Source organism: Protomyctophum parallelum (assembly GCF_964188405.1).
Source record: "Protomyctophum parallelum genome assembly, chromosome: 1".
NCBI lineage: Eukaryota > Metazoa > Chordata > Actinopteri > Myctophiformes > Myctophidae > Protomyctophum > Protomyctophum parallelum.
In genome coordinates, this window is record NC_139697.1 from 33,172,192 (window position 1) to 33,196,694 (window position 24,503).

Genomic DNA, 24,503 nt, shown 5'->3' on the forward strand with positions numbered 1-24,503 from the left:
CCCCAGCCCCTCCTCTCCCCCCTAGTGCAGCGCTACGTCACATCATTTGGAGCGACGCCCACCCGGAAGGGTTGACTCCCACTTTTAGACCAGAGCAGCCAATGCGTTCCTCCAGGCTTTCAATTTTTGCACCAACAAAAATTAAAGCCTGGTACCGAGGCTAGTGCTCCCCTAACCTTCAGATCATGTTCAGTTAAGGCAGTCCAGGGCCTGAGGTACTTGAAGTCCTCGACTCGCTCGAGCACCGTCCCGTCTGTAGTGGCAATGGTTTTGTCCTCTGTGTTGGCTGTCATTACCTTTGTTTTCTTAGCATTGAGCTTGAGGCCGATCTTCCTCTCTTTCTACTGCCACTAGTAGCTCCCTTCCTTCCTTCCTTCCATCAATCAATCAATCAATAAATCAATCAATCAATCAACCAATCAATTCGCTGCAGCAGTGTGCGTCTCCCAACTCACCAATTTTGAATTCCTTGCTGGCCATCAGTATCTCAGCGTTGGGTATGATGGGAGGAGGAAGGCAGAACTGCAGCTGATAGGCTTTGATGGAAGGAGGAAGGAGTTCACAATGTCAACCTGTTGTCTCTACATTTTGGCCATGTTATTAATTATAGCAAACAAAAAATCCAAAATGTCAGGATCTATACAGATTCTTTCAAATAGCAAAAGATAACAGTTCTACAAGATCACAACATGTTGCATTGTGAAGCATCGGAGGATGTCTCATCGCTTGTAGATCGGCTATACAGTACATTTCTAAGTAACTAAGTACCTTTACTTAAATACTGTTGTACTTAAGTACAATTTTGAGGTATTTGTATACTTTACTTCACTTGATATGAGTATTTCCAATTTCCAATACTTCTACTCCACTATATTTCAGAGCCACATATATTGTACTTTTACTCCACTACATGTATGTGAAAACTTTAGTTAATAGCCGATCTACAAGCTGACGACGCATTGTGAGCTTGTAGATCTGCTATTTTCAAAACTATTTGTATACCTGAATAGAAAACTTGAAACGGTACCTTTACTTTTTGTAAGTAATTTTGATTAGCGTTCATTTACTTACGTCAATGGAATAGTTCTAGGTTGAAGTATTCATACTTTGACTTAAGCAACAACATTTGACTACTTTTTACCACCACTGTCAAATTCACACACACACACACACACACACACACACACACACACACACACACACACACACATACACACACACACACACACACACACTCTTGGACAGACCTTGGTAGCTGATGCGGAACAGCCCGCCCTTCTCCGTGTTGCTGCGGAAGCGAATCAGCACCTGATTGGACGTGCTGCTGGGCGGCTCGTTGGGCTCGCCGTCGGTGAACACGCCCAGCTTTCTCGTGGTCTCCTGGGGGCCGTCCCTAAAGGGGAGAGAGGTTCAACCGGTCAAAATATGTACGGCATACCCAAGGGCCCCAGAACGGCTGGGCAACAGTGAAGCCACGGGGGCCAAACACCCCTGGGCATCTTACCGCCGTCTTACCGCCGTCTTACCGTGAAGCCACGAAGCCAGTGGTCAAAACTGGAACTGCAGGTGGGCTCATGGGCCCAGGTTAAATTGTACAGGAACAGCGCGAGGGGGTGCTAATACTATCATAGGAGCCAACCAATCATATCGACGCTCGAGGGGTACTATCATAGGAGCCAACCAATCATATTGACGCTCGAGGGGTACTATCATAGGAGCCAACCAATCATATTGACGCTCGAGGGGTACTATCATAGGAGCCAACCAATCATATTGACGCTCAAGGGGTACTATACCCGGGAAGACTTTGCCGGTCTCTGGGCGTAGTATACAACGTTGCGGGAGCTGGCAGTATAGTGTCGATTTTCACAGCAATTTTTGATTTACTTTTAAATTCCTCATTCCGTCATATTTTATCCATCTGATTATGTTCACAACGTTGCGCTTGTAGATCTAGCTATTTTGGGAGCATGACACCGGTCCTGCACACAACCAAGCATAAAATTACTTATATTTTAGTCAAAAATGATACGTAGCTTGCGGAGTTAGTTCAGTCATATGGGCCTCATTCAGTGTTATGCAAGACCCACATGTCATTCACTGACGTGGCAGTCAATTGGGCGGGTTATTTAAACTCACCTAAGGCTGGATCCTTCCTGTGTTCCTTCCTCGTCATAATGTGTTTGTGTTGTTGTTATGCACGGTTTGCTGTTATTTCTGTTCCCCATGGGAATTAGACAACCATCATTAACCATTTCTGTTCCCCATGGGGAACAGAAATGGTTAATGATGGTTGTCTAATTGTGCCGAGCAGGGTAAAAGAATCACACCCGTGTGAACTGAGTGCAACCCCCCCCCCCCCCCCCCCTCTCTCTCTCATTAGCAGGCAACAGTGCAGCACTCTCTCTCTCTCTGTTTCTGGCACAACAGCGCCCCTACTGGTACTAATAGTCATACTGGTGCTCATTAACGTCACATAGGCGGACACATAGGTGAACAACACATAGGTGAACACGGACCTTGCTGTTCCTTGGAGTGGTTGAACCACTCAAAAATGTAGCCGAGCCGAACGTCAAGATAAAATATTAATATTATATGCACTCTTGCCCCGTACGGGTGAGCAACAGGTGTGTAAGGGTACATTTGGTTCTATATTTGACTATTGTACACTCTCCGAGTTATGGGATTCCTTGAAATTAAAACGTTTGAGAACCACTGCACACTAAATGGAACAGCTAGTGTGCTGTCCCAGTTATTCAGTTTATTAGATAGGTTTGACACCCCCCTAATGTGTGTGCATTTAGTCTAGCTTTGAGGTGTAATTAGGAGCCAATTGTGCAGCCAATTGAGGTTCAGTAATTTCAGGTGTGCAGGACAGCAGAAGTCAGTTGTTCTCCAGCAGCCTAGGAGCAAACACACACACAGAAGCTGCTACTGTCATTCTTTGTTTTTGGCTTGAAACCATCTCTTGTAAGTTTGTTTGTGTACAATTGCCTTGACTCATGTTTTGTAAGCTTAATCTGAGTTGTTTTGTTTTATTACATGGGATGTTTAATATGTTTAATGATTGTTTGCTTGCCTTAAATTATGTGAGGTAGAGTGTTAATTTAATTGCAAACTACTGAATGCTTAGCCTAGCATCTGCTTAGGTTTTCTTATGTTATTGAGCTGATTGTGTATTTTATGTTTTCTATTTTTACAGTTTCACTCGTTGTTTATGAAAGTTGACCACCGGCATCTCAATAAAGGCAAACTGAGATGAATCCTGACTTTTATTGGACTGAGTTTGGCTGGCTGTTGATTTGTGTCATGGACGACACCCTGAGAACAGTACAGTGAAAAAGAGTTAATCTACAAGCAAGACAAGCTTTGTGGCAGTAGACTATACACACAGATCCTGCATCAACATGTCTGAAGACGGCAGACAACCGGCCTCTGCGGAGGAACATAAGGCCAAGGCTACTACAGTAGGAACTACAGATGTGAAGGACCACGCGTCAGAGAAGGGTTCACGATCGTCACATCGTTCCAGCTCATCAGCTGTACTAGCAGCCGCCAAAGCACTCACTCAGGCTGAAGCCACACACGCTCCTACAGTAGGAACTACAGATGTGAAGGACCACGCGTCAGAGAAGGGTTCACGACATTCTGGTTCTTCACGATCGTCACATCGTTCCGGCTCATCAGCTGTACTAGCAGCCGCCAAAGCACGCGCTCAGGCTGAAGCCGCACGTACACGTGCACAGTATATACAGCAGGAAATGGCCATCAAGCTCGAACAAATTAAACTGGATATGTCACATCAGCTTGAACGAGGAAAATTGGACGCAAACTTACAAATCTTACAGCATGAAAAGGAAGCAGCCGCAGCTCAAGCTCAGGCTGAAGTACTTGAGGCTGCCGCAGAACTTGAAGATGAGGTTTCGAGGAAGTCAGGCCACGCCCCTTCACCACAAAGCAACATGGAGCGAACAAGAGACTACGTAATGGAGCAAGCTCACTTCACTGTAAGGTCTGAAGCTGGCACGGAAGGCTCATGCAAGGGAGAGCCGCTCCCTCAAAATCAGTCCCATTCAGCCCACCATCCAGTCCATGATGAATCATTGACTCATACAGACCCAACATTCCAGGGAAATATGTCCTCCCAATCAAAGCTAACTGAGCAGAATGCACTCAACCCTCTTCCCTTTGAGTCCAGACATACGGATGGACTGCTGCTGAGGGCATACACTGCAGCCAAAAACCAGCCAAAGCCAAGCCCAAATTCAGCTCCCCTTTACCAGTCTCCACCGAACACAAACTTAGCAGTTGATTTTAAACTTCCAGCTGATAGCCAGCACCACCCTAGCTCATACTCAACTTCCCCTAACCTGCCTCGGCTGAGCTCACACTCGGCAGTTGACCTCAAGCCTCCAGCTGACAACAATCCCCAAACAAGTTCTTACTCAACAGCCCATCACGATCCCCAAGCAAGCTCATACTCCACGTCCCATAACCAACCCCGGCCAAGTTCACGCTCAACACCCCATCTCCAGTCTGAAGGTCAAGACATGTTTGACTTTGCTAGGTTTTTAGCACGCCGTGAACTCGTCAACACAGGCCTCACAAAGTTTGATGACCAACCAACGACCTATAGGCCATGGAAATCTGCTTTCCTCAACGCAATTCAAGGCCTAGATGTTACACCTAGTGAGGAATTGGATTTACTCACTAAATGGTTGGGTAAAGATTCATCCGAGCACGTGAGGAGGATTCGGTCCGTCCATGTGGGCGACCCTGCCGCAGCTCTAACAATGGCCTGGACTAGACTAGCCCAGTGTTATGGTGCACCCGTGATGATGGAGAATGTGCTATTTAACAAGCTTGAGGCATTTCCTAAAATCGCAAACAGGGAATACACCAAGCTTAGAGAACTTGGAGACCTTCTAATGGAGGTACAAGCAGCCAAGGAAAATGCATATTTACCAGGGCTGTCTTATTTGGATACTCCAAGAGGCATCAATCCAATAGTGGAGAAGCTTCCCTACTATCTACAAGAGAGGTGGATTTCTCACGGCATGAGGTACAAGGAGGAAAACTACGACTGCTTTCCCCCATTCTGGTATTTCACCAGTTTCATCTGTCAAGAGGCAAAGGCAAGGAACGACCCTAGCTTCAACTTCCTCAGCAGTAACCCCACAAAAGGTGACAGATTTTCACAAAACAATCAGAGAATGCCTGTTGCTGTCAACAAAACTGATGTCTCTTCCTCAGATGAAGAACAATCTCCCAAAGGAAATGACCCAGGAAAATGCTGTCCTATTCATAACAAGCCTCATCCCTTGAGAAAATGTCGAGGCTTCAGGATGAAGACACTAGAGGAGCGAAAAGCTTATTTGAAGGACAATGGAATCTGTTTCAAGTGCTGTGCATCCTCCTCTCATCTGGCACGAAATTGCAGTGTGGCAGTTAAGTGTACAGAATGCGACAGTCAAAACCACTGCACTGCCCTTCATCCAGGTCCACCCCCTTCAACCTTTCAAGCATCCAGCCCCTCAGCAGGTGATGGCGGGGAGGAAGAAGCCTCATCCTCATCACCAATGGTAAACAGTGCTTGTACAGTGGTCTGTGGCAAAGGACTTAAAGCCAAGTCCTGTTCAAAGATTTGTTTGGTCCAAGTCTATCCACATGGTGAGCGGGAGAAATCAGTGAAGATGTACGCAACGCTCGACGATCAGAGCAACCGATCGCTAGTGAAGTCGGAGTTCTTTGATCAGTTTCACATCAACGGCTATGCATCTCCTTACTCACTGAAGACCTGCGCTGGCATTACAAACACAACTGGGAGAAGGGCTGATGGTTTCACTATAGAGCCTGTACATGGAGGAGTCTGTTTGTCACTCCCAACACTGATTGAATGTAATGAAATACCGGATGACCGATCCGAGATCGCTACACCTGAGGCAGCCTCCCACCATCCACACCTGAAGCACATTGCCCGAGAGATCCCAAAACTGGATGAGAAAGCTCAAATCCTTCTGCTGCTAGGTCGTGACATCTTGAGAGCACACAAGGTGAGGAAACGAGTAAATGGACCTCACAACGCCCCCTTTGCCCTCAAGCTTGACCTGGGGTGGGTTCTAGTAGGCGATGTGGACAGCTCTCCTACTTCAAAGATAAAATGCTTCAAAACCAGCAAATTAGGAAAGAGCAGGCCTTCAACCTTCACACGACATGAAAACCACATCTATCTCAAAGAGAAACAGAGAAGATTGCAACAGTCAACAAGGCCTGAGCAACGGCATTATGTGTCCTCTGAGCTCAATCCAGCAGACCACGCCTCGAGATCGGTTCCTGCTTCTCAACTTCAGAGCACAAGTTGGCTTACTGAGCCAGATTTCCTCTATAAACCAAACACATGTCACCCTACAACACAAGCTTCCTGTCAACTGGTGAGTCCAGAAGTAGACACTGACATTCACCCTCAGACCAAAGTCACCACATCTTCCACCAGCGTGAAAGACAGACAACTTGGTTCCGAATGCTTCGAGCGTTTCTCCACATGGGACAGTTTGCTTAATGGAATCGCATCACTCATATACACAGCCCGCGCTCTCCAGGCCTCCCCTGTCACTCCTTCACACAAATGCACTGGTTGGCACCGGTGTGGACAGCCGCTGGTCTCTGATGACCTTAAAGCCCAGATGGGAAGGTGTGCGACATACTAGTCGAGATTTCCAAAGATGGATTACACAAGACTTACTTCAGACCAATCACAGAGGTCGTCCTTCTGCTATCAAGGAAAGAGATAGATAATTAATGTGTTCTGGTATCTTATAGATGCCAGGCGGGGAGTGTGCTGTCCCAGTTATTCAGTTTATTAGATAGGTTTGACACCCCCCTAATGTGTGTGCATTTAGTCTAGCTTTGAGGTGTAATTAGGAGCCAATTGTGCAGCCAATTGAGGTTCAGTAATTTCAGGTGTGCAGGACAGCAGAAGTCAGTTGTTCTCCAGCAGCCTAGGAGCAAACACACACACAGAAGCTGCTACTGTCATTCTTTGTTTTTGGCTTGAAACCATCTCTTGTAAGTTTGTTTGTGTACAATTGCCTTGACTCATGTTTTGTAAGCTTAATCTGAGTTGTTTTGTTTTATTACATGGGATGTTTAATATGTTTAATGATTGTTTGCTTGCCTTAAATTATGTGAGGTAGAGTGTTAATTTAATTGCAAACTACTGAATGCTTAGCCTAGCATCTGCTTAGGTTTTCTTATGTTATTGAGCTGATTGTGTATTTTATGTTTTCTATTTTTACAGTTTCACTCGTTGTTTATGAAAGTTGACCACCGGCATCTCAATAAAGGCAAACTGAGATGAATCCTGACTTTTATTGGACTGAGTTTGGCTGGCTGTTGATTTGTGTCATGGACGACACCCTGAGAACAGTACAGCTAGAGCCTTAATTAGTATCATTGCTAGCACCTGGGAAGTAAGTAGGGAAGCAGCCCCGAAGTAGGAAGAGTTATTATATTATTATAGTGCATATAGAGCCCATTGCTCATTGTGAGCCTGACCAGAAGAAACCTATAGGACCGGCATGTCTGCGTTATATACAAAACAGCCGAATGGACTCGGATGCGGCCTTCTGCTAGAATAGATGCAGCCACGCTCGCATATACTTATAGAATAGATGCAGCCGCGCTCGCATATACTTCGTCAAATCCATCTAGAATAGATGCAGCCGTGCTCGCATATACTTCATCAAATCCGAAGCAAATTATCCCTGCTGTGAAAAAAAAAAAAAAACAGATAAACACCCAATGACAGGTTTGGATATAGTGCTGCGCCTGCTAAACGCTGTCCAATGGGAGTGTCCCTGGGAGCTATGCCCCAGCATTGGCAGTCCCCCCGGTGCGGGCACGGCCGATTAAAGCCAGCTCCCAGATTCCTGCCACAGCCATTCAGCTTAAGCCCTTAAGTCCTAGGAACGCGTCTGTGTCGCGTTTAGCGTTTAACAACCATCATTTTATACTTTAGCTGTTGAAAAACAGCAGATGTAGAAGCTTGTAGATCTGCTATTTTTTCTTCAGACGGACCAATACATACAGTATATAACTCTGGGGGTCCTTGACATGAAATAGTTTGAGAACCACTGATACAGAAACAAAGATTTATCAGAAAACTGTCATTATTTAGAAGACATTTTCTGTAGAATTTGGGGTCTCAATGGGTTAAGAACCATCTGTCTTTGGCTGTCAGACTGGGCATGGGAGATTACAAGCAGCTCTGGAAAACAGCTGGCTAGGGACCGTCTCCTCACGGCTCTCTGGCCAAGCTGCCATTACGGGGCCCATTTCCCTGGCTCAGTAGTTCATCGGATAGACAACGCGACAGTAGTGTGCGGATCCCCGCCATCTTGGCTTCGCGAATAGAGCTGTTGGGAAGGAGAGACACAGCGGGAGCTCTTTTGGACGCGCTCAAAAGAAGGCTGGATGTTTGGAGAGGTGAAGAGGACAGTAATTGGCTCGTCTTAGAATTGTGGGAAATGGTAAATTGCGTCGGTGCGACGGGAACATCGACGAGCAGATTGGTCAACATAAGGTGAAAATATAGATGTTGCTCAAGACTGTATATGGGCTTTGGGCACGGTCCTGCCCACTGGTTGCCAGGTTGGCTGACTGTCAAATCTCCAGTCTAGCTGAGAGCCGGGGACCTTCGGGGGCCGTCTCAGGGAGAGAGGATGAACTGGAACTGGCAACTGTCGCGCATGCTAAATCCTTGCCTTTGGTTGTGCATATGGCACACCAAGCCATGAATTATGGAAGTGATGAAAGGACCCCCGCTTCTCCCGACTGACAGGCAGTCAGGCATGAAGGAAAAAACAACCACTTGACACAGTCGCACGCACGCGCGCGCACACACACACACACACACACACACACACACACACACACACACACACACACACACACACACACACACACACACACACACACACACACACACACACACACACACACACACACACACACACACACACACACACACACACACACACACACACACACACACACACCTTTCCATAATAAGATTATATACCAATGTTACCATTAGTTATTTATGCACTTGGTCTCAGTGGGCGACTCCCCTCCATCGTGACGAGGTAAATATTGTTCTTCCACTTGAATATGACCACGTCTCATCACATTACCCTCATGAACCCTCGCGGGCCTCTTCCGGGGTGAATATGCTGCAGAAATATCCAGTCTAACAAGCTCACAATGCATCTCCAAGCGTCAAGAGATGGTGTTGCGGGAAATACTAGCAGGTCTAAGATAGAGCCCTGTGGGACCCCGCGGTACAGCTAGTATTGGGTGCCCTACATGCAACAAATAGCAAAAGAATGGTAGATGTACAACACTACGCGTTGAGAGCTTGTAGATCTGTGAAAATAGGGACAGCAGGTTGAAATCGGTTTGTGGAATCGAACCGGACAATGTGCAGACGGGCAGAAGAGGAGCGACTCGACTGGAATATGACAAAGACAGAATCAGAGAGACACGGAGTCGGAGTGAGAGAATAAGAAGTATAGAGGAAAGACGGTGGAAAATGGCCTGATAATGTGCGTGTGTCCTCCTGGTACCGCCATGCATGACAGGGACGAGGCCGGGACGGGACCACGTGCTTTGGACTGGTCCTATGAAAAGAACATGAGATGTGCAGGAGCAACATAAAGAGGCCTGGGATTGAGAGGAGAGAGAGGCGGGAACGCCAACAAGAGAGAGAGAGAGAGAGAGAGAGCCACAGAGCGGATTAGCCAACTGGACCTTGACTCGCTCATTTGTCAAGCGAAAGAGAACAAGCGACGAGAGAGAGAGAGAGGGAGATGCTGGGAGGAGAAAGGGATGGTGTAACGAAGGGGAGACAATCTGGAGGTGAAGATAGAGAAAAGGATGGAGGCTCTAAGCAGCAGCAGAGGACACGGAGACGTTTTAACATAGTGCCAAAGAACAGGACCCCCCCCCCCCCCCCCCCGCAGACAGACTTGACATTTTGCTCCTCCGTCATTCGACAAACTAAACACACACACACACACACACACACACGCGAGCCTTACCATACGCTGATGAAGTCGTGGGGCCCGTGGACCTGCAGCAGGGTGAAGTTGAGCTTAATGCCCAGGCCAGGGGCCACGGTGACCAGCCAGGAGCAGTCGGCCGAGCCGGGATACTCTTCCGGATAGCCCGGCGAGAAGATGGTCCCGTTATCCGACGTGATGTTCCCACCGCACGGCACTGACGAGGGGAGAACGGGATGGAGAAGGGAGGGAGGGAGAGAGAGAATACATGGAATAAAGCAAAAATAGAATCTCAAGACTGAAAATGTAATGATGATCTTTTAGATGGACCAGCTGAAGAAATCACAGATTTGAGGCATTAAAGGTTGCTTTTACATGTATGACATTTCTGAGACCATTCACGTTTCTGGGAAGATGCTAATGACCGAAAATAGCTGATCTACAAGCTCACGACGGGTTGAGGGGTCTGCTATTTTCTTCACAGTATATGCACTGCCTGGGCTTCTAACAAATCCAAATGACTGAGCTGATTGCAAATGATGACTGAGAACTTTAATCCATAAGAATAATAAACATCAGTGCAACACCGGTTATGAATAAAATTGCAACAAATGCAGGAGGAGTTGGGAAAAAGGGAAGGAATCTCATGTCTTCTTTCTTTTCTTGTGTCTTTCTTCTCTCTCTCTCTCTCTCTCTCTCACCCTCCAGTGCCTGCCTGGGTGTTTGTCTGCGCCACAGATTATCCAATGAAGCCTGTTAGCGAAGCGAGGTCTTGGATGAGGGTGTTTTGTGAAGATAAGGCCTCACCCCGTCCTACTGAAGAGAGACGAGGGAAGGAGACCAGGGGTTACTGCTGCCTGCCTGGGATTGTGGTGCGTGTGTGGTGGTGCGTGCGCACGTGTGTGTCTGTGCGTGTGTGTTAGCAGTCTCTGTCTTTTCGCATTCATGCGTGTCTACCAGGGTGTGTGTGTGTGTGTGAGTGTGTATCGGGGCCTTATTCAGATGCAACCATCTCAGAGCTCCTCTCCGTATACAGCTCCTGCGGTGGCCTATATCTGGGTTACATGTGGTATTTGCTCGTCTCTCTTACAGAGTGGAGAGAGCAGATGACCCCGATAAGAAAGGAAAAAACCCTGCACGAACGTGTGCAGATAAGGACAGCGATGCTGCGATAAGAGCATGAAAACCATGCACACACACACACAAGCCCCAATGCAGGCACGCACGCACGCACGCACGCGCACACGCACACACACACACACACACACACACAGTCACACACAGTCACACACACAGTGAGATCCACGCTACAGATCTTTATGCTCAGTAATTGCATATGTATATTTTAAAACACCCCATGGAGCTTTGGAGTTTCAGACTTATAACATCAATGATTGGGAAGGTCTTATAACATTCCCTGTGGTGCGCTGGTGGAAATTATAAGAAACCTCCCCACATCCTGTGCCTGGGTGGGTGGGTGGGTGGTAAGGGTGGGCAGGGAGCCAGGGAGTGGTTGTAATCTCTTCTACTGAGCAGCAGGTATATCTGTGAAAAACCCTGACGGGGCATTCCATTTAACAGCAGACACCATGGGGCGGATATGGCTTTAAGATTGCCCTTGCTCCCAAAGCATAGATTACACCATTTAACTCACTCTCCTTCACCGCATGAATGCACGCTCACGTGCACACAAAATGCATGCGGCATTTTCTATATTTTCGAGTGTATTACTATATGCATTAGACTGTATGTGTGTGTGTGCGTGTGCATTTATTTACCTGCTTGTGTGTCAAAACTGTGGTGGAGAGAGGCCACTACCGTTGCCTCACCTGTTAAATGAGCTATTGATCGGAGCCATTGATTAAAGCCTAGATGTGCTGTAGAAGTTTCACGCCATTGATTGGCAAACCACGGCTTGTGTGCGTGCGCATGCGTGGGTGCATGTGTGTGTGTGCAGGTATGTGTGTCCGTGCATGTGTTCTGGAGCAAACACAGTTACAGTACATCTGTTTGTGTGCTCACACATGGGTAATTGTGCGTGTGCCTCCATATAGATGGGGTGTGTGCGCATGTGCACAATGCTTGTACAGTATGTCTACGCAATGCAGATACAGGTACAGTATGTGTCCAAGTTAACGCCATGCCTGTGCATGTGGGAGAGGCTTGAAATAAGTATACTGTGCTTCAATAACCACTTAAACCCTAGATACTTTAGTTGTACAGTATGGCAGATAGGGAACAATCTCAATCTGGAGCTCACAACGCGACTTCAGTCAGACACTTTCATTTAGGACGAGCCAATATTTCAAAATGGCAATGCATTCAGTTTGGCGATAAGACGTTGACTCCTGTGATACTACAGATTATCTGCGCAAGCGTGACACAGAATCTAAAATCACTGTGACCAACACCTGAAGCCGAGCCTATAAGATACAGTTATTGCAAGAGCACAACATTGATCCCTTTGAGGGCCTAAGTTAAAGGTGCAGTAAGTGATTTTCTTTTGTTAACATGAGTGTTAAATAGTGTTAAATATTCTGATAGTAAACGTTGCTATAGAGTGCTTATTCAGTAACAGTGGACTCCACTTCTCTCTATAGTAAACAGAAAGTTAATTTTCCGTTTGGAATACCAAGTTTATCCGGAGAGAGAACAGAGGAGTGAGCAGACAAAACTGAACACTATAACTGGAACACTTGAAGCTGATGAATATGTACTCTCTCCCGATTGGATGAAATTGGTCACCCACCTGAAAATGTATTTTATGCAACTTACCCTACCTTTGAGATGCAGAGATATAACATCATACAATGCACATAATGATACTTTTAATTGATCTAGAGAAGACTTAGATGACAGAGGAGGCCGGGATATAGTATGAAGAATGACCAGTGCTCTGCTTAAATGACAAACAGTAGATAGAATTAACCAACCACTAGGATTGATGCGTTAGCTTTGTCAGCGAATGAGAATGAAGCGAGATCGATTGAGCCGAGCGTGATGAGACGCGATCGTGTTGATCTGCTTTTGTTTGCCTACTTTTATTAAATATCATCAAATGTTGGCGTATCACGGCATGCCGAGAAACGGGCGCCAAGTTTCATGTGATAAATTAATTCTGCGCCAGCCGCACCATCTGGTGGATGGCTCAGGGCGCCATCCAGTCATTTAACAGGTGAAACATATTATCCTGAAAGCCGTCTCACAACGAGCATCAGGAAACATACTTTTTGTATCGTTTAGAGAAATGAGCAGCAAATCAAGCTTGTTTTAACACAAAAAGAATAATCCAAGATATTACCATTCCAAGAATTAAACCATAAACAGCATAAGCCAGCGGAATTTTCATTTCCCTGTTTTGTTTTGTTTTTGTCACCGCACCGGAAGCGGAGTGTTATGAGCGAGTACAGGACACAGTTGTGAACCGCCATCAATTGATTGATTACAATAGGCGTCTGAAGGCAATCTCGGTGCAGAGGGCGTTTGGACATGAGGCGGCAAAAGGCCATCTAGGTGCCAAATGAGTTACTGTAACTTCAATGAGGTCACAGATTTATTTCCATCGTGCGTGGCAGAGGAATCTGGAAGATGAAACGGACTGGGGCCACGCAAATCTCACAGGGCCTGTAAAAACAAATATAAATACGGAGCCAGTGAATGGAGGAGTCTGGCATAGGATTCTCTATGGACAGAACACGACACAGGTTAGAGGGGTGTGTGAAGGGTGTGTGTGTGTGTGTGTGGGGGGGGGGGGGGGGGGGGGTGCTGATAACACGGAGACAGGCAGCCGAGTGAAAGCAAGGGGACGAGGATCGATCCCGCAGAGTCTCACAGCCTTAGGGGCAATCCATGCAAGGCCTAGCTAGAGCAATACAGAGAGAGCAGGAGAGGAGGGGGGGTGAGATAGAGGTATAATGTACCGGGGCCTGGTGCAGGTGTTTAAACACAGTCAGCTGTCACCTGATGTATTGACCTTGTAGCCGCTGTCAGCCCTATAGCTACCAAAACAACACTGACATAACGTGTGGCTTGGAAAAGATGGCAGCGGGCATTGTTCAAATGAACTACTCGCACACGAGTAAACATGGGGGCTCACAGAGGAGGGAGGGAGAGGGAAGAAAATGAGTCAGGCACACAATACATAAACAGACCGACCATCTTCCCGTTAATGGCATAATTTTTTAGATATAGCATATTTTTATTTATTCGTCGTCAGTGAAAAAGATCGCAGCTATAACTCTACTATAGCCGCATTGCTAACTTCCGGGTTTATTGTGGAGGAAACAGGTGACTTCTGATTTCTGCTGCCTCACCCTCGTCTTTACAACTGAAATGTCGCTGTGACAGTGGAGTGTAGACCTATGTACAGGTGTGTTTATCCTGTTAAGCACCCCCTGTCCCGTCACCTACTGTCTCACTTCCTCACACCGTGCTGCTGCATTAAAGCCAATTCAATTACACTCACAGCCAGAGGCGGTGGGGCTGTCTTCCCCCTTCTCACGTCAGCCAGCCAACACACGGTGCGCACACACAGAAAGAGAGGAGCTCTGAACAGCCAAGTAGACACGCACATCCAGATAGTAGATACCTTAGACTGTGCATGGATCCACACAGCAGACAAGCATGTGCACACATGCACGCCCACATGCGTCTTCTGTGTGTGCACACACTGCTGGGCACACACACACGGAAGCACAAACGTTCTATGTGGGACGCACGTTCTATGTGGGACTCACTCACACGGCTATATCTTTGCAGCCTGCAGGTTCTTCACGCTAATGTAGAAAAGGGCCGGGGCTTTACCAGGCCCTGAATAAGTGTAAGAGATTGTTATCCATCCATGCACTCTCACTGCTAACGCCCCACCCCCCCTGTCTCGTCTTCCAATATACGGTAATATCTCCCCGCTCATGCATTCAAAGGCCAGACTCACGGCCAGCATCGCCTCTGTGTGGCTCGACGTAATTTTCCTGTCTTATTGAATAATTGACGGCAGGTGCGTGAGAATCTAGGTCAAGGACAAGGCACGGTGGTGGAGGCACCCATTGTTTCTCTGATAGTCTCCCCTCCCCCCTCCCCCCCCCCCCCCCCACACACACACACACACACACACACACACACACACACACACACACACAGTCCTGAAACCACCTTCTTTCTCTCTACATCCCCTGGACGCAGTATCGATTTAGAAGAGAACGAAGAACACATTGCTTCTGTATAATGGAGAATGAGAATTCCGTTTAATCTGAATTATTCATAATGGTTAATCGCTACACCCACGGCCACCACTCTCAACGTGGTAATGTAATAGGAAGTGATTTTATATATTTTGTGCGTGCGCGCGCCTGTGTATTTGTGTGTGTGAATTGTGCCTGTTTATGGGAGAAAGCCTTGCACCAGTTGCACCACTCACTTCACACAGGTGTGATTTTTTGAATATAATCTTTCACTTTACACAATCACCATTCCACCTAAATGTGTTTTTTGACATCTGAAAACATATCTTATATGTTTCATATACTGTTAATGCAAACATAGTTGTTGCTTTCCACGATGCTTTCCAGTTGTCAGAAATCACTGTGATGTCAGAACAGGCCAGCTCCTTATATGGAGATCTAGGGGTGATCAGGTCTGATCAATTGTCCGGACCCGGGCAGAGGCTTTTGTGTTGATTCTGGACAACCGGCTATCCGACACCGGGCACTGTGTTACGTGCATTACAGACGCACTACGTACACATGTACGTTCACACAGAGACGTGGTGCATTTATAGATAGATACGAGGTGAGGGACGATGTTAGGAGCTCAATAAGAAAAATCCCTGCAACTAACTATATTAGCGCTTCTGGCGAAAGAATAGTTGACTAGCGGCCGCCACGGAGCTCACAGGGCCTTTCCCGTGCATTCTGTTGGCAGTATACTGTACCTTCGCAGCGAGGAAAGGGATGGTCCCAGTTGCGCACGGTGCCGTGCTCGCAGGTGAGAATGGAGCGTCCCGTGAGCTGATACCCGGGGAGACATTCAAAGGAGATGGACTGGCCGACATTGTAGCCCGCACCAACAACCACTCCATAGCGGAAAGGCTCTGGGTCTGGACACTCCTGAAGCTCGTAGGCTGTGGTAGAGAGACACACAGAGAGAGAGAGAGAGAGAGAGAAATAAGAACATAAACTACAGTAAATGAGAAAAAATACAGTGATAACATTGCCCTTCCCCCTGGCCAGATAAAACTTCCAATTATTTCTTCATTTATATCATTTATGCATAATTGCAGACCTGCATTTTAAATAGCTGAGATCATGGGCTTAGGTTAGAATCATGAGCAACATATCTGCATGCAAAACAGGGGACACGCAGAGAGAGAGAGAGAGAGAGAGAGAGAGAGAGAGAGAGAGAGAGAGAGAGAGAGAGAGAGAGAGAGACACAGAGACAGTCAAGGTACTCTTTTAATGACTTGGCCAATTGGAACCAATTTGTGGCGTGTGCTAACTCTGAGACTTCATCAGTGCACGCCTTGAGGCATAAACTAACGAAACATCCGCTTAGGGCCCCCCCAAGTTATCTTACTCAATTCATATGCAATGTACAGAGCATGTAAAGTGGCAAGAAAAATAAACATACTGTAGGTTACTTGTCTGACTCAGCACATTAGTTAGGCCCTGGTGAGGTTTCCCTGCCTTTTAACATAGCCTACATAACGATATCCAAACTCAACCTGACAAACATCTGGCAGCAAAGATTCTGGTGTTATCTATCAAAAAGGTGTCTCCTTTCTTCTTCACCTAAATGCCTTCCGAATTCTGAAATATGAAACACAAAAACAGCATAGCGCTGGTGCATATCTAGAAGTGGAATTCAACATTTACAGCACGCCAAAGCTTCAGAATTTACTTTCAACTACAGAAACAACAGATGCTTAAAAACTGCACACCAGTGACCTGAAAGGCATAGCCATAGAATAAATATGAAACTTATTTTGTGTGTGCATTTGTGTCCATGTTAACAATTATTTTGCCGGGGAATTTTTCACAATAAAGGCTAGAGTGCCATGCAGATGAGGCAGATTTTACTCTGATAAGCCTCGCCTTCCATTACCCCCCAAAACCGGGAGTCATAATTTTCCCGTAGTACCTCACGCTACGTCGTCTTATGTCTCTTTAAGGAGTTAATATTCCAAACGAGGTGCTTGCTGAAGTCAGAAATGACCACAGAACATCAGCGTTATGATCAAAACCATGGAGAGTGCTGTAGATTTAGAGTTATGAGCAACTTTTGTCGGCCCGTAAACAAGGAAGTGAACGGCAGTGCACATGCCCGAAACCAGTAGAATCGCTGAAGGAAAGGCCAAAAAAATGTATTTATTTTTATAATATGGTTTGATATCAATAAAAATGACCTAAAGACGCTTATACACATCAAAGGCACCCCGTGGTTTTGATTCTAAAGACGTGTATACACGTCATTATCATAATTAGTGTTAACATTCTCTCATTTCATTCCAACCATTGGCCTGTAAAGCTTTATGGTCGCACAGAGTGCCTTCTTGACACGGTTAATTAAAACACTGTTGGGTATTTAGAAGTAGGCAATTTGAATGTTATGTTTTGAAAGTTACGCTGTATATCCAGTGTAGAGTAAAAAGGTATTTTGAATGAGTTGTTGTGACTGTATCAAGTACAGTACTCCGCTACTAACCATATGCCATTTATCTGGAAGCTGACGCTATGGAGGGATGCATGGAAACATACACATTCAGTAACTTGTATATTAATGTAATGTATAAAAGATAATACTAAACGGTCAACTTTTGCCACCTCGTACGATTTGCCGAAATGAATGGCAACAGTTTAATCGAAATGAATAGGATCTTAATAAGGAATAGTTCTTTCTCTCAGTCTTCGTCTCTCTCTGTGTTGGTTGAGAGAAAGCTCGGGGGCAAATCAATCAAATTCTGCTTACGGCCCCAAAAAGGCTTGGGCCGGCCCTGAGCTTAATGCAGTGCGCAGGCAAATGCATCAATTAGATGTTCCAGTGGCAGGTACATGTGTGTCGGCAGATAACAAGGTCAGTGTTGAGTTGGATGACGATGACTGTCTGAAATAAGAATCGACTGTTTCTAAATTCACTGTGGCTCTGTTAATGCAGTGGTATGAACCTACCTACAGTACAGTACCTGCCTACCATACTGTACATACATGCAGGCTTATATGTATTGTATGTATGTATGTATGTATGTATGTATGTATGTAGGCAGAGTAGGGCAGCCAGCTAGATAGGTCGGTACGGTAGGTATAGCTACTGTAGGTGGTTACAAAACTATTTTTCCACAACATCACTGTTGGAATCCATTACATTTGGTCCTGTACCCATCACTGTTGTGTAGCAAGACTTAATTCCTGTGGATGTGTGGACACTGCTCAGTCAGACATCAGTATATCACGATACCGGGGGCTTCCTGCCTCCTCAACTCACGTCGCCGTGTTTTTGGCAGATATCTCTGTCTCATCAGCAGCACTCCTGATCTCTAACCCCCACCCACCCGTCCTATCTATTACTGTCTGTTACCATCAAAGCTACGGGGGTGTTCTTGGATACACTTTTTGTACCAAACACACATTGTGCCAGGGGCGGGCCTGAGTGTTTGGCACAGTCATCAGAAGCTATAGATAAATTATTCTCCAGCCCCTGTATCTTTTCTTTCTCTTCCCCAACTGGATACAAAAGCAGAGCAGTCAGTGAGCCTTGAAGGGCTGGGATATAAATATGACTTAAGAAATTGATTTATATGGATCACAGCATCCCTTTGTGCAAGATAAGTCAAGCAAACAGTGCAAACGGGAAGGGGAGGGGGGATTTCCAAATATAATGCTTGATTTATATGCTAATGTACACCTAATTATGTGAATGCACGCCACAACCCTTTTGATCCGCCGGCTCATTTGTTGAATAAGAGCAATGATAAATACAAATAAATACAACAAATTAATAAACTGCTTTCTGAGCCTGTTGTGTTAGACAAGGGAGGCCCTTCCTGGAGAACACCACAGTGGTAAACAAGCCCTCAAACTGTAGGAATGTGAACGTTTATATAACAATGGCGTTTCCTGCCTCTGCATGTGTATTTGATATACTCTATGTGTGTGTGTGTGTGTGTGTGTGCGCGCGTGTGTGTGTATCTTATATATCTTATTATCTTTATTTATTATTTTACCTTGTTTGTATCAAGGCCCCAGAAGGGGGTATCCAATGTTGAAGCTGCCACTACCTACTGGCGAAAAGTGGAACTGCAGCATGTTCATGGAGGTGGACGGACGTTCAGTGACGTCATGTGCGTAACGTGCGTCGTCCGGACCTCAACTTTGAGTAGGAAGGGGGGGGGAGTCCAGCCCCCAGCAAAGTGGCACCATTAAGGTGTAATTAAACTAACAGTCGATTAAAATGCATTATTCCTCATGACAATAGAGTCAATTACCAATGGGCTTCCATGAGTCATAATTAATCCCCTTTCAGTCTCTCGTCGTTTCCCAGATTTGCATTATACAGTAAGTGCATTCACCATTTACTGTCCACCACTTAAATGCCACTGTGCTTTTCAAAATGGTCGGACACGCTGCACTGGAAGTACTCAGGAGAAGAAGTACTCAGTAGAAGTACTCAGGAGAAGAAGTACTCAGTAGAAGTACTCAGGAGAAGAAGGATGTGGTCAGGTGTTGCTTTGTGTAGTATACCTTCAGCATATCAATGCATCGTCAATACAAGTCTGAGATACATTCTCCTAATTATCTAAAATGTAGGTGTGTTCATCCCACTTTTTTAATGTTTGAATCATATTTAAAAAGATGAAGCAGTCACGGCATGCCTTGCCGTGCTGTGAATGTGTGAACGTTTCCAACAAACTATCTTCAAAGGCGTCAATGTTTGTCTCATTTACTTCATCATCCCATCTGTCTATTCTTATTTTTTCCTTATTTTTTTTTTCATTTTTCATTTTCCTCGATTCCATGGCAGTCGTTCCCAGGCCAGGTGTGCCATGGGATTTTGTATATAATTTCCAAATACAGATGTGAATGCTATACTTTTAGTTTTTCAATTACAATTCAGGCATTGAGCAGACGCTCTTAATCCAGAGCACAATGGATACAGGCGTGCCTTGAAGATGTTGCCCATTGCTGTGGTGGGCATGTCCATGCATGGGCACAAAAACGTTTGAAACGCACCGATCTACAGGATGGCACATCCATCCATCCATCCACGGTCTCTTACCCTGGTACTCAAACCTGAAGCCCGGCTTGTTCTGCGAGTGGTCGCTGTGGAAGTAGACGGTGGTCTCGTGCGACGTGGTGAGCAGGGAGGAGGGGATGTCGGGGCCGCTGAAGCGGCCGATGACCGTGCTGGTCTCCAGCGGCCCGTTGCGGATCTCCAGGAAGTCGTGGTTGGCCTCCGTGGAGAAGTTCAGGAACTGAACGTGGGCTCCTGGGAATGGACAAAATGAACCGCATGAACCCTGCCGCCCCTATACTGGGAAGGTCATGAACCCTACCGTCCCTATACTGGGAAGGTCATGAACCCTGCCGCCCCTATACTGGGAAGGTCATGAACCCTACAGTCCCTATACTGGGAAGGTCATGAACCCTACCGTCCCTATACTGGGAAGGTCATGAACCCTACCGTCCCTATACTGGGAAGGTCATGAACCCTACAGTCCCTATACTGGGAAGGTCATGAACCCTACCGTCCCTATACTGGGAAGGTCATGAACCCTACCGTCCCTATACTGGGAAGGTCATGAACCCTACAGTCCCTATACTGGGAAGGTCATGAACCCTACCGTCCCTATACTGGGAAGGTCATGAACCCTGCCGTCCCTATACTGGGAAGGTCATGAACCCTACCGTCCCTATACTGGGAAGGTCATGAACCCTACCGTCCCTATACTGGGAAGGTCATGAACCCTACCGTCCCTATACTGGGAAGGTCATGAACCCTACCGTCCCTATACTGGGAAGGTCATGAACCCTACCGTCCCTATACTGGGAAGGTCATGAACCCTACCGTCCCTATACTGGGAAGGTCATGAACCCTACCGTCCCTATACTGGGAACGTCATGAACCCTACCGTCCCTATACTGGGAAGGTCATGATAGGCGAACCTTTTGCTGAAAATAGCAGATCCGCAAGCTCTCAGCCAAAACAATGAGGGGACCCTCCATCCCCCCCCCCATCAACAAAGTATTGGTTTAATAGTACCGGTATACATTTTAATAGTATTTAATAGTATACAGGCTATAAATAGGATAAATAATAAAATATAAACTTCACATGACTTCTACAATGACATTTACCTATATGCGCGTCTCAGCTGTCCAGCAGTCATTATAGAGCACAGACGTCCCCCCCAATCTGAATTCTAGTTTTTAATTTTGTTTTTATCCCAGGATTTTGTAACCCATTTTTCACCCCTGTGTCAATTATCTAATGTGATCCTGGGCTCTACACACCCTCCGCCAACCTAGGGAGAGCAACGGACTTGAACTCATGTTTCCTTCATGCATGAGTGTCCAAATTGCTCCTTTACACCTGTCAGGGGAGAGTTTCTCTGGACGTAGCGCGTGGAAGGAACACGTTATTCCAACCAGTTCCTTACTTCCTTTCCCCTCCATCAGGCGACCCGGCTGGCCAGGGGGAGGCAGTTTAGAGACCAGGATTACTGCATGTTATTTGTGAACCCGTTCTCCCCTAGGGGACACGGGGAGAACATGCAAACTCCACACCCAGCCTGAATTCTGAAGTGTAATATTGTGGCAACTGTGTCCCTAAAATAAGTAATATTGTGGCAACTGTGTCCCTAAAATAAACAAACAAACCCGGTTTGGTTTGACTCATATGGATATGAAGCATCATGGCGTGGCGATCAGCTGATTGTGACTGACTATTGTAAAGGATACAGAGCCACCTCCCTGACAATATCACTGGGACAGTTTGTTTATTTTTGGACCACACAATTCTAATACGAGGCAATGCCGTGACCCAGGGGATGAGCGAGTGACGTCAGGACCTCAGTAGGCTACCAAGGCTCCCATGCATTTCTCTCACCGTATCCAACTGGCAGGTAGATCCTCCAGGTGCAGTCGCCGTTGCTAGGGTAGTTGCCAGGGAAACCGGGGCTGAGTATCATCCCTTCCATTTCCTCCCGGATTCCGCCACATTGAGCTATATAGCACAGGATCAGATTCAGACAGGATGTATACCATTAACTTACTGCATGGTGGGGTTAACACAATGCTAAACCTATTTCTAAGGAAGGCTATTTCCTTTTTCCTACGGCAGGAACTGCGACCCAGAGTAACACAATCAAAGTGTTCTGCATTCAACAATCTCCCTAACAGTTTTCACAATGACAGAGATTATTTTCTTACTTCTAATTTCTCTCTCTTTAAATTAAATGCAATTGGCATGACTCCTATGTATATTGCTGTTACTCTCAATTGCTTTGCCAAATCTACAGTACCTGGCCCAGGCCGTAGCGTAACGGTCTGGGCACCGGACTGGTGATCCAGTCGCGGTGTGCCGCGGGTTCGACTCCCGGACCCGACACGGCCTTTACCGCATGTCATCCCCCCATCTCTCTCCCGTTTCCTGTCAGCCTACTTTCTATCCCTTAAAAAATCAATAAAGGCGTAAGCCGCAAAAAAATATCTTTAAATCTACAGTACCTAAATTACAGAAATGCCCACATTATTGTGCACTGCATAAACATTAAAGACGAGTTGAAAGGTGAACACGTTAAAAACGCCTCTGACCTAGTTATTGAAAACTCTTCATCTACAGTGGGAAAAAGCAGGAAGAAGAAGAGAAAGACACAGGAGGTGTATATATAGTTGTAGTCTTCAGGAGCCAGTATTTCATAAAATAGGTCAGTTTCACCTCTTCTAAAGTATCAAAGGGGTTGGGAGCACTTTGTAAGCAGTCCTCATATCTCAGGCCCACCACCGTCTCCCCTCATGCCTGCTTCCCCTTTCATCTCAAACCTCTGATGGATTTAACGGGTTCCTCAAGTGGAACAGTGGAACAAGACTCAAACAGAGTCATGGACAGGGTTTGATAAACTGAACGAGAGGGTGGGGGTGGGGGACGGGAAAGATAATAGAAGAGGGGGAAGGATACAAGGAGAGCGAGAGAGAGTAAGATAGAGAGAGCTCCCGAGACAACAGAATTAACCTGACGAGTGGAGGGATACTGCTGAGTCAGGTAAATAAAGACAGAGAGAACGAGCGTGAGAGAAACAAGCGCGCGGTGGAAGAGGAGGTAAATGGGACAAACGGCCTGCATAACTCAAAAGACGGGGGCGAGCGGAGCCGCTGCAACCACAGTGTTCCTGTATAAGGAATGAAGCGAAGGGGGTTAAGTGTTAGCCTGTGCCAGCAGAAAAAAAGCCGGGGGGTAATCAGGAAACTGCTGATGCCTGTAAACGCGATGAATCTTCAACCCTCCCTACTTTAACCAATCGCGGCCTGAAGATGGAACTAATTAGGCAGTAGTAGGTCGTTCCGATAAGTGGAACGCGTTTGTCAAATGCAGCGCTGAGGCAAGCGAGCACCGAATAAGCACCAGATGAAGTGAGCCTTGAGCGCTCTGTGCCTCAGAGTTTGGCTTTGGGAGAACATACAGTATATATAGAGAGTTAGCAAAGAAGCGCCACATGAAGCATTTCACAAGAGCGCGAGATGTTTATCGGGCAGAAACCTTGTATCGTTCTATTTCAACTTTCTATGTGTCCTACATTTTATTCATTACATCATATTTTCAAAAACATTTGAAAATAGCCTATATCTACAAGCTCGCAACTTGTAGATCTCGAGGAGAAAAGCTTGTATAGATCTTGATTTTTTTTTAAACTGAAAGTGTTGAATCTGTCTGTGGGTTGTATAAATATTTAAACAATGAAACGTATTGTGACTAAACGACTAACTGAAACCATTTCCTGAAAAGCAGTGATTTTTGGACATACAAGGTTCCAACACCTCAGCAACGGTATAGCAATAAAAAGCTTGCAAAGCCACATGAAACGTTTCACAAGGGCGCAGGATGGTTGGATACATATTATACAGTTATATATACCACGCACACCTCTCTTCGACCGCCTCCCAGCAACGTGAATAGCATCTGCCGCACTGTTTACCTATCCATCACCTAACGAGGAGTGAAGAGGAGGAACGTGCAGAAACATATTAACCCACTTTTCGGGAGGGCGGGGTGGGGTGGGGGGGGTAAAAATGTATCGCTGTTGCCATCTGTGGAAAATCAATTGCTGGCGCTATTCAAAAGGCAAGCGATGTGGGTGGGTGGGTTGGCAAGTACGTGGCGCGGCGTGCCCACAGGGACCTTGGCCTGAGACGCTTGTATAATGTGTGGAATAATCAGCTGTCACCGCTACAGGCCCGT

The 24,503-nt window shown here is 46.3% G+C and overlaps 1 protein-coding gene across 1 annotated transcript in view; it reads right to left on the reverse strand.

The window, feature by feature from the left end:
* csmd2 (CUB and Sushi multiple domains 2) overlaps positions 1-24,503 on the reverse strand; it is a gene marked incomplete at both ends in the record, with an annotated part of 400,982 nt that overhangs the window by 65,815 nt on the left and 310,664 nt on the right. The window contains 6 exons of the mRNA XM_083776184.1: positions 456-536; positions 1,248-1,393; positions 10,098-10,275; positions 15,988-16,176; positions 20,325-20,534; positions 22,155-22,271. Of these exons, the coding sequence (XP_083632310.1) occupies positions 456-536; positions 1,248-1,393; positions 10,098-10,275; positions 15,988-16,176; positions 20,325-20,534; positions 22,155-22,271 (921 nt within the window). The remainder of the gene's footprint in view (positions 1-455; positions 537-1,247; positions 1,394-10,097; positions 10,276-15,987; positions 16,177-20,324; positions 20,535-22,154; positions 22,272-24,503) is intronic.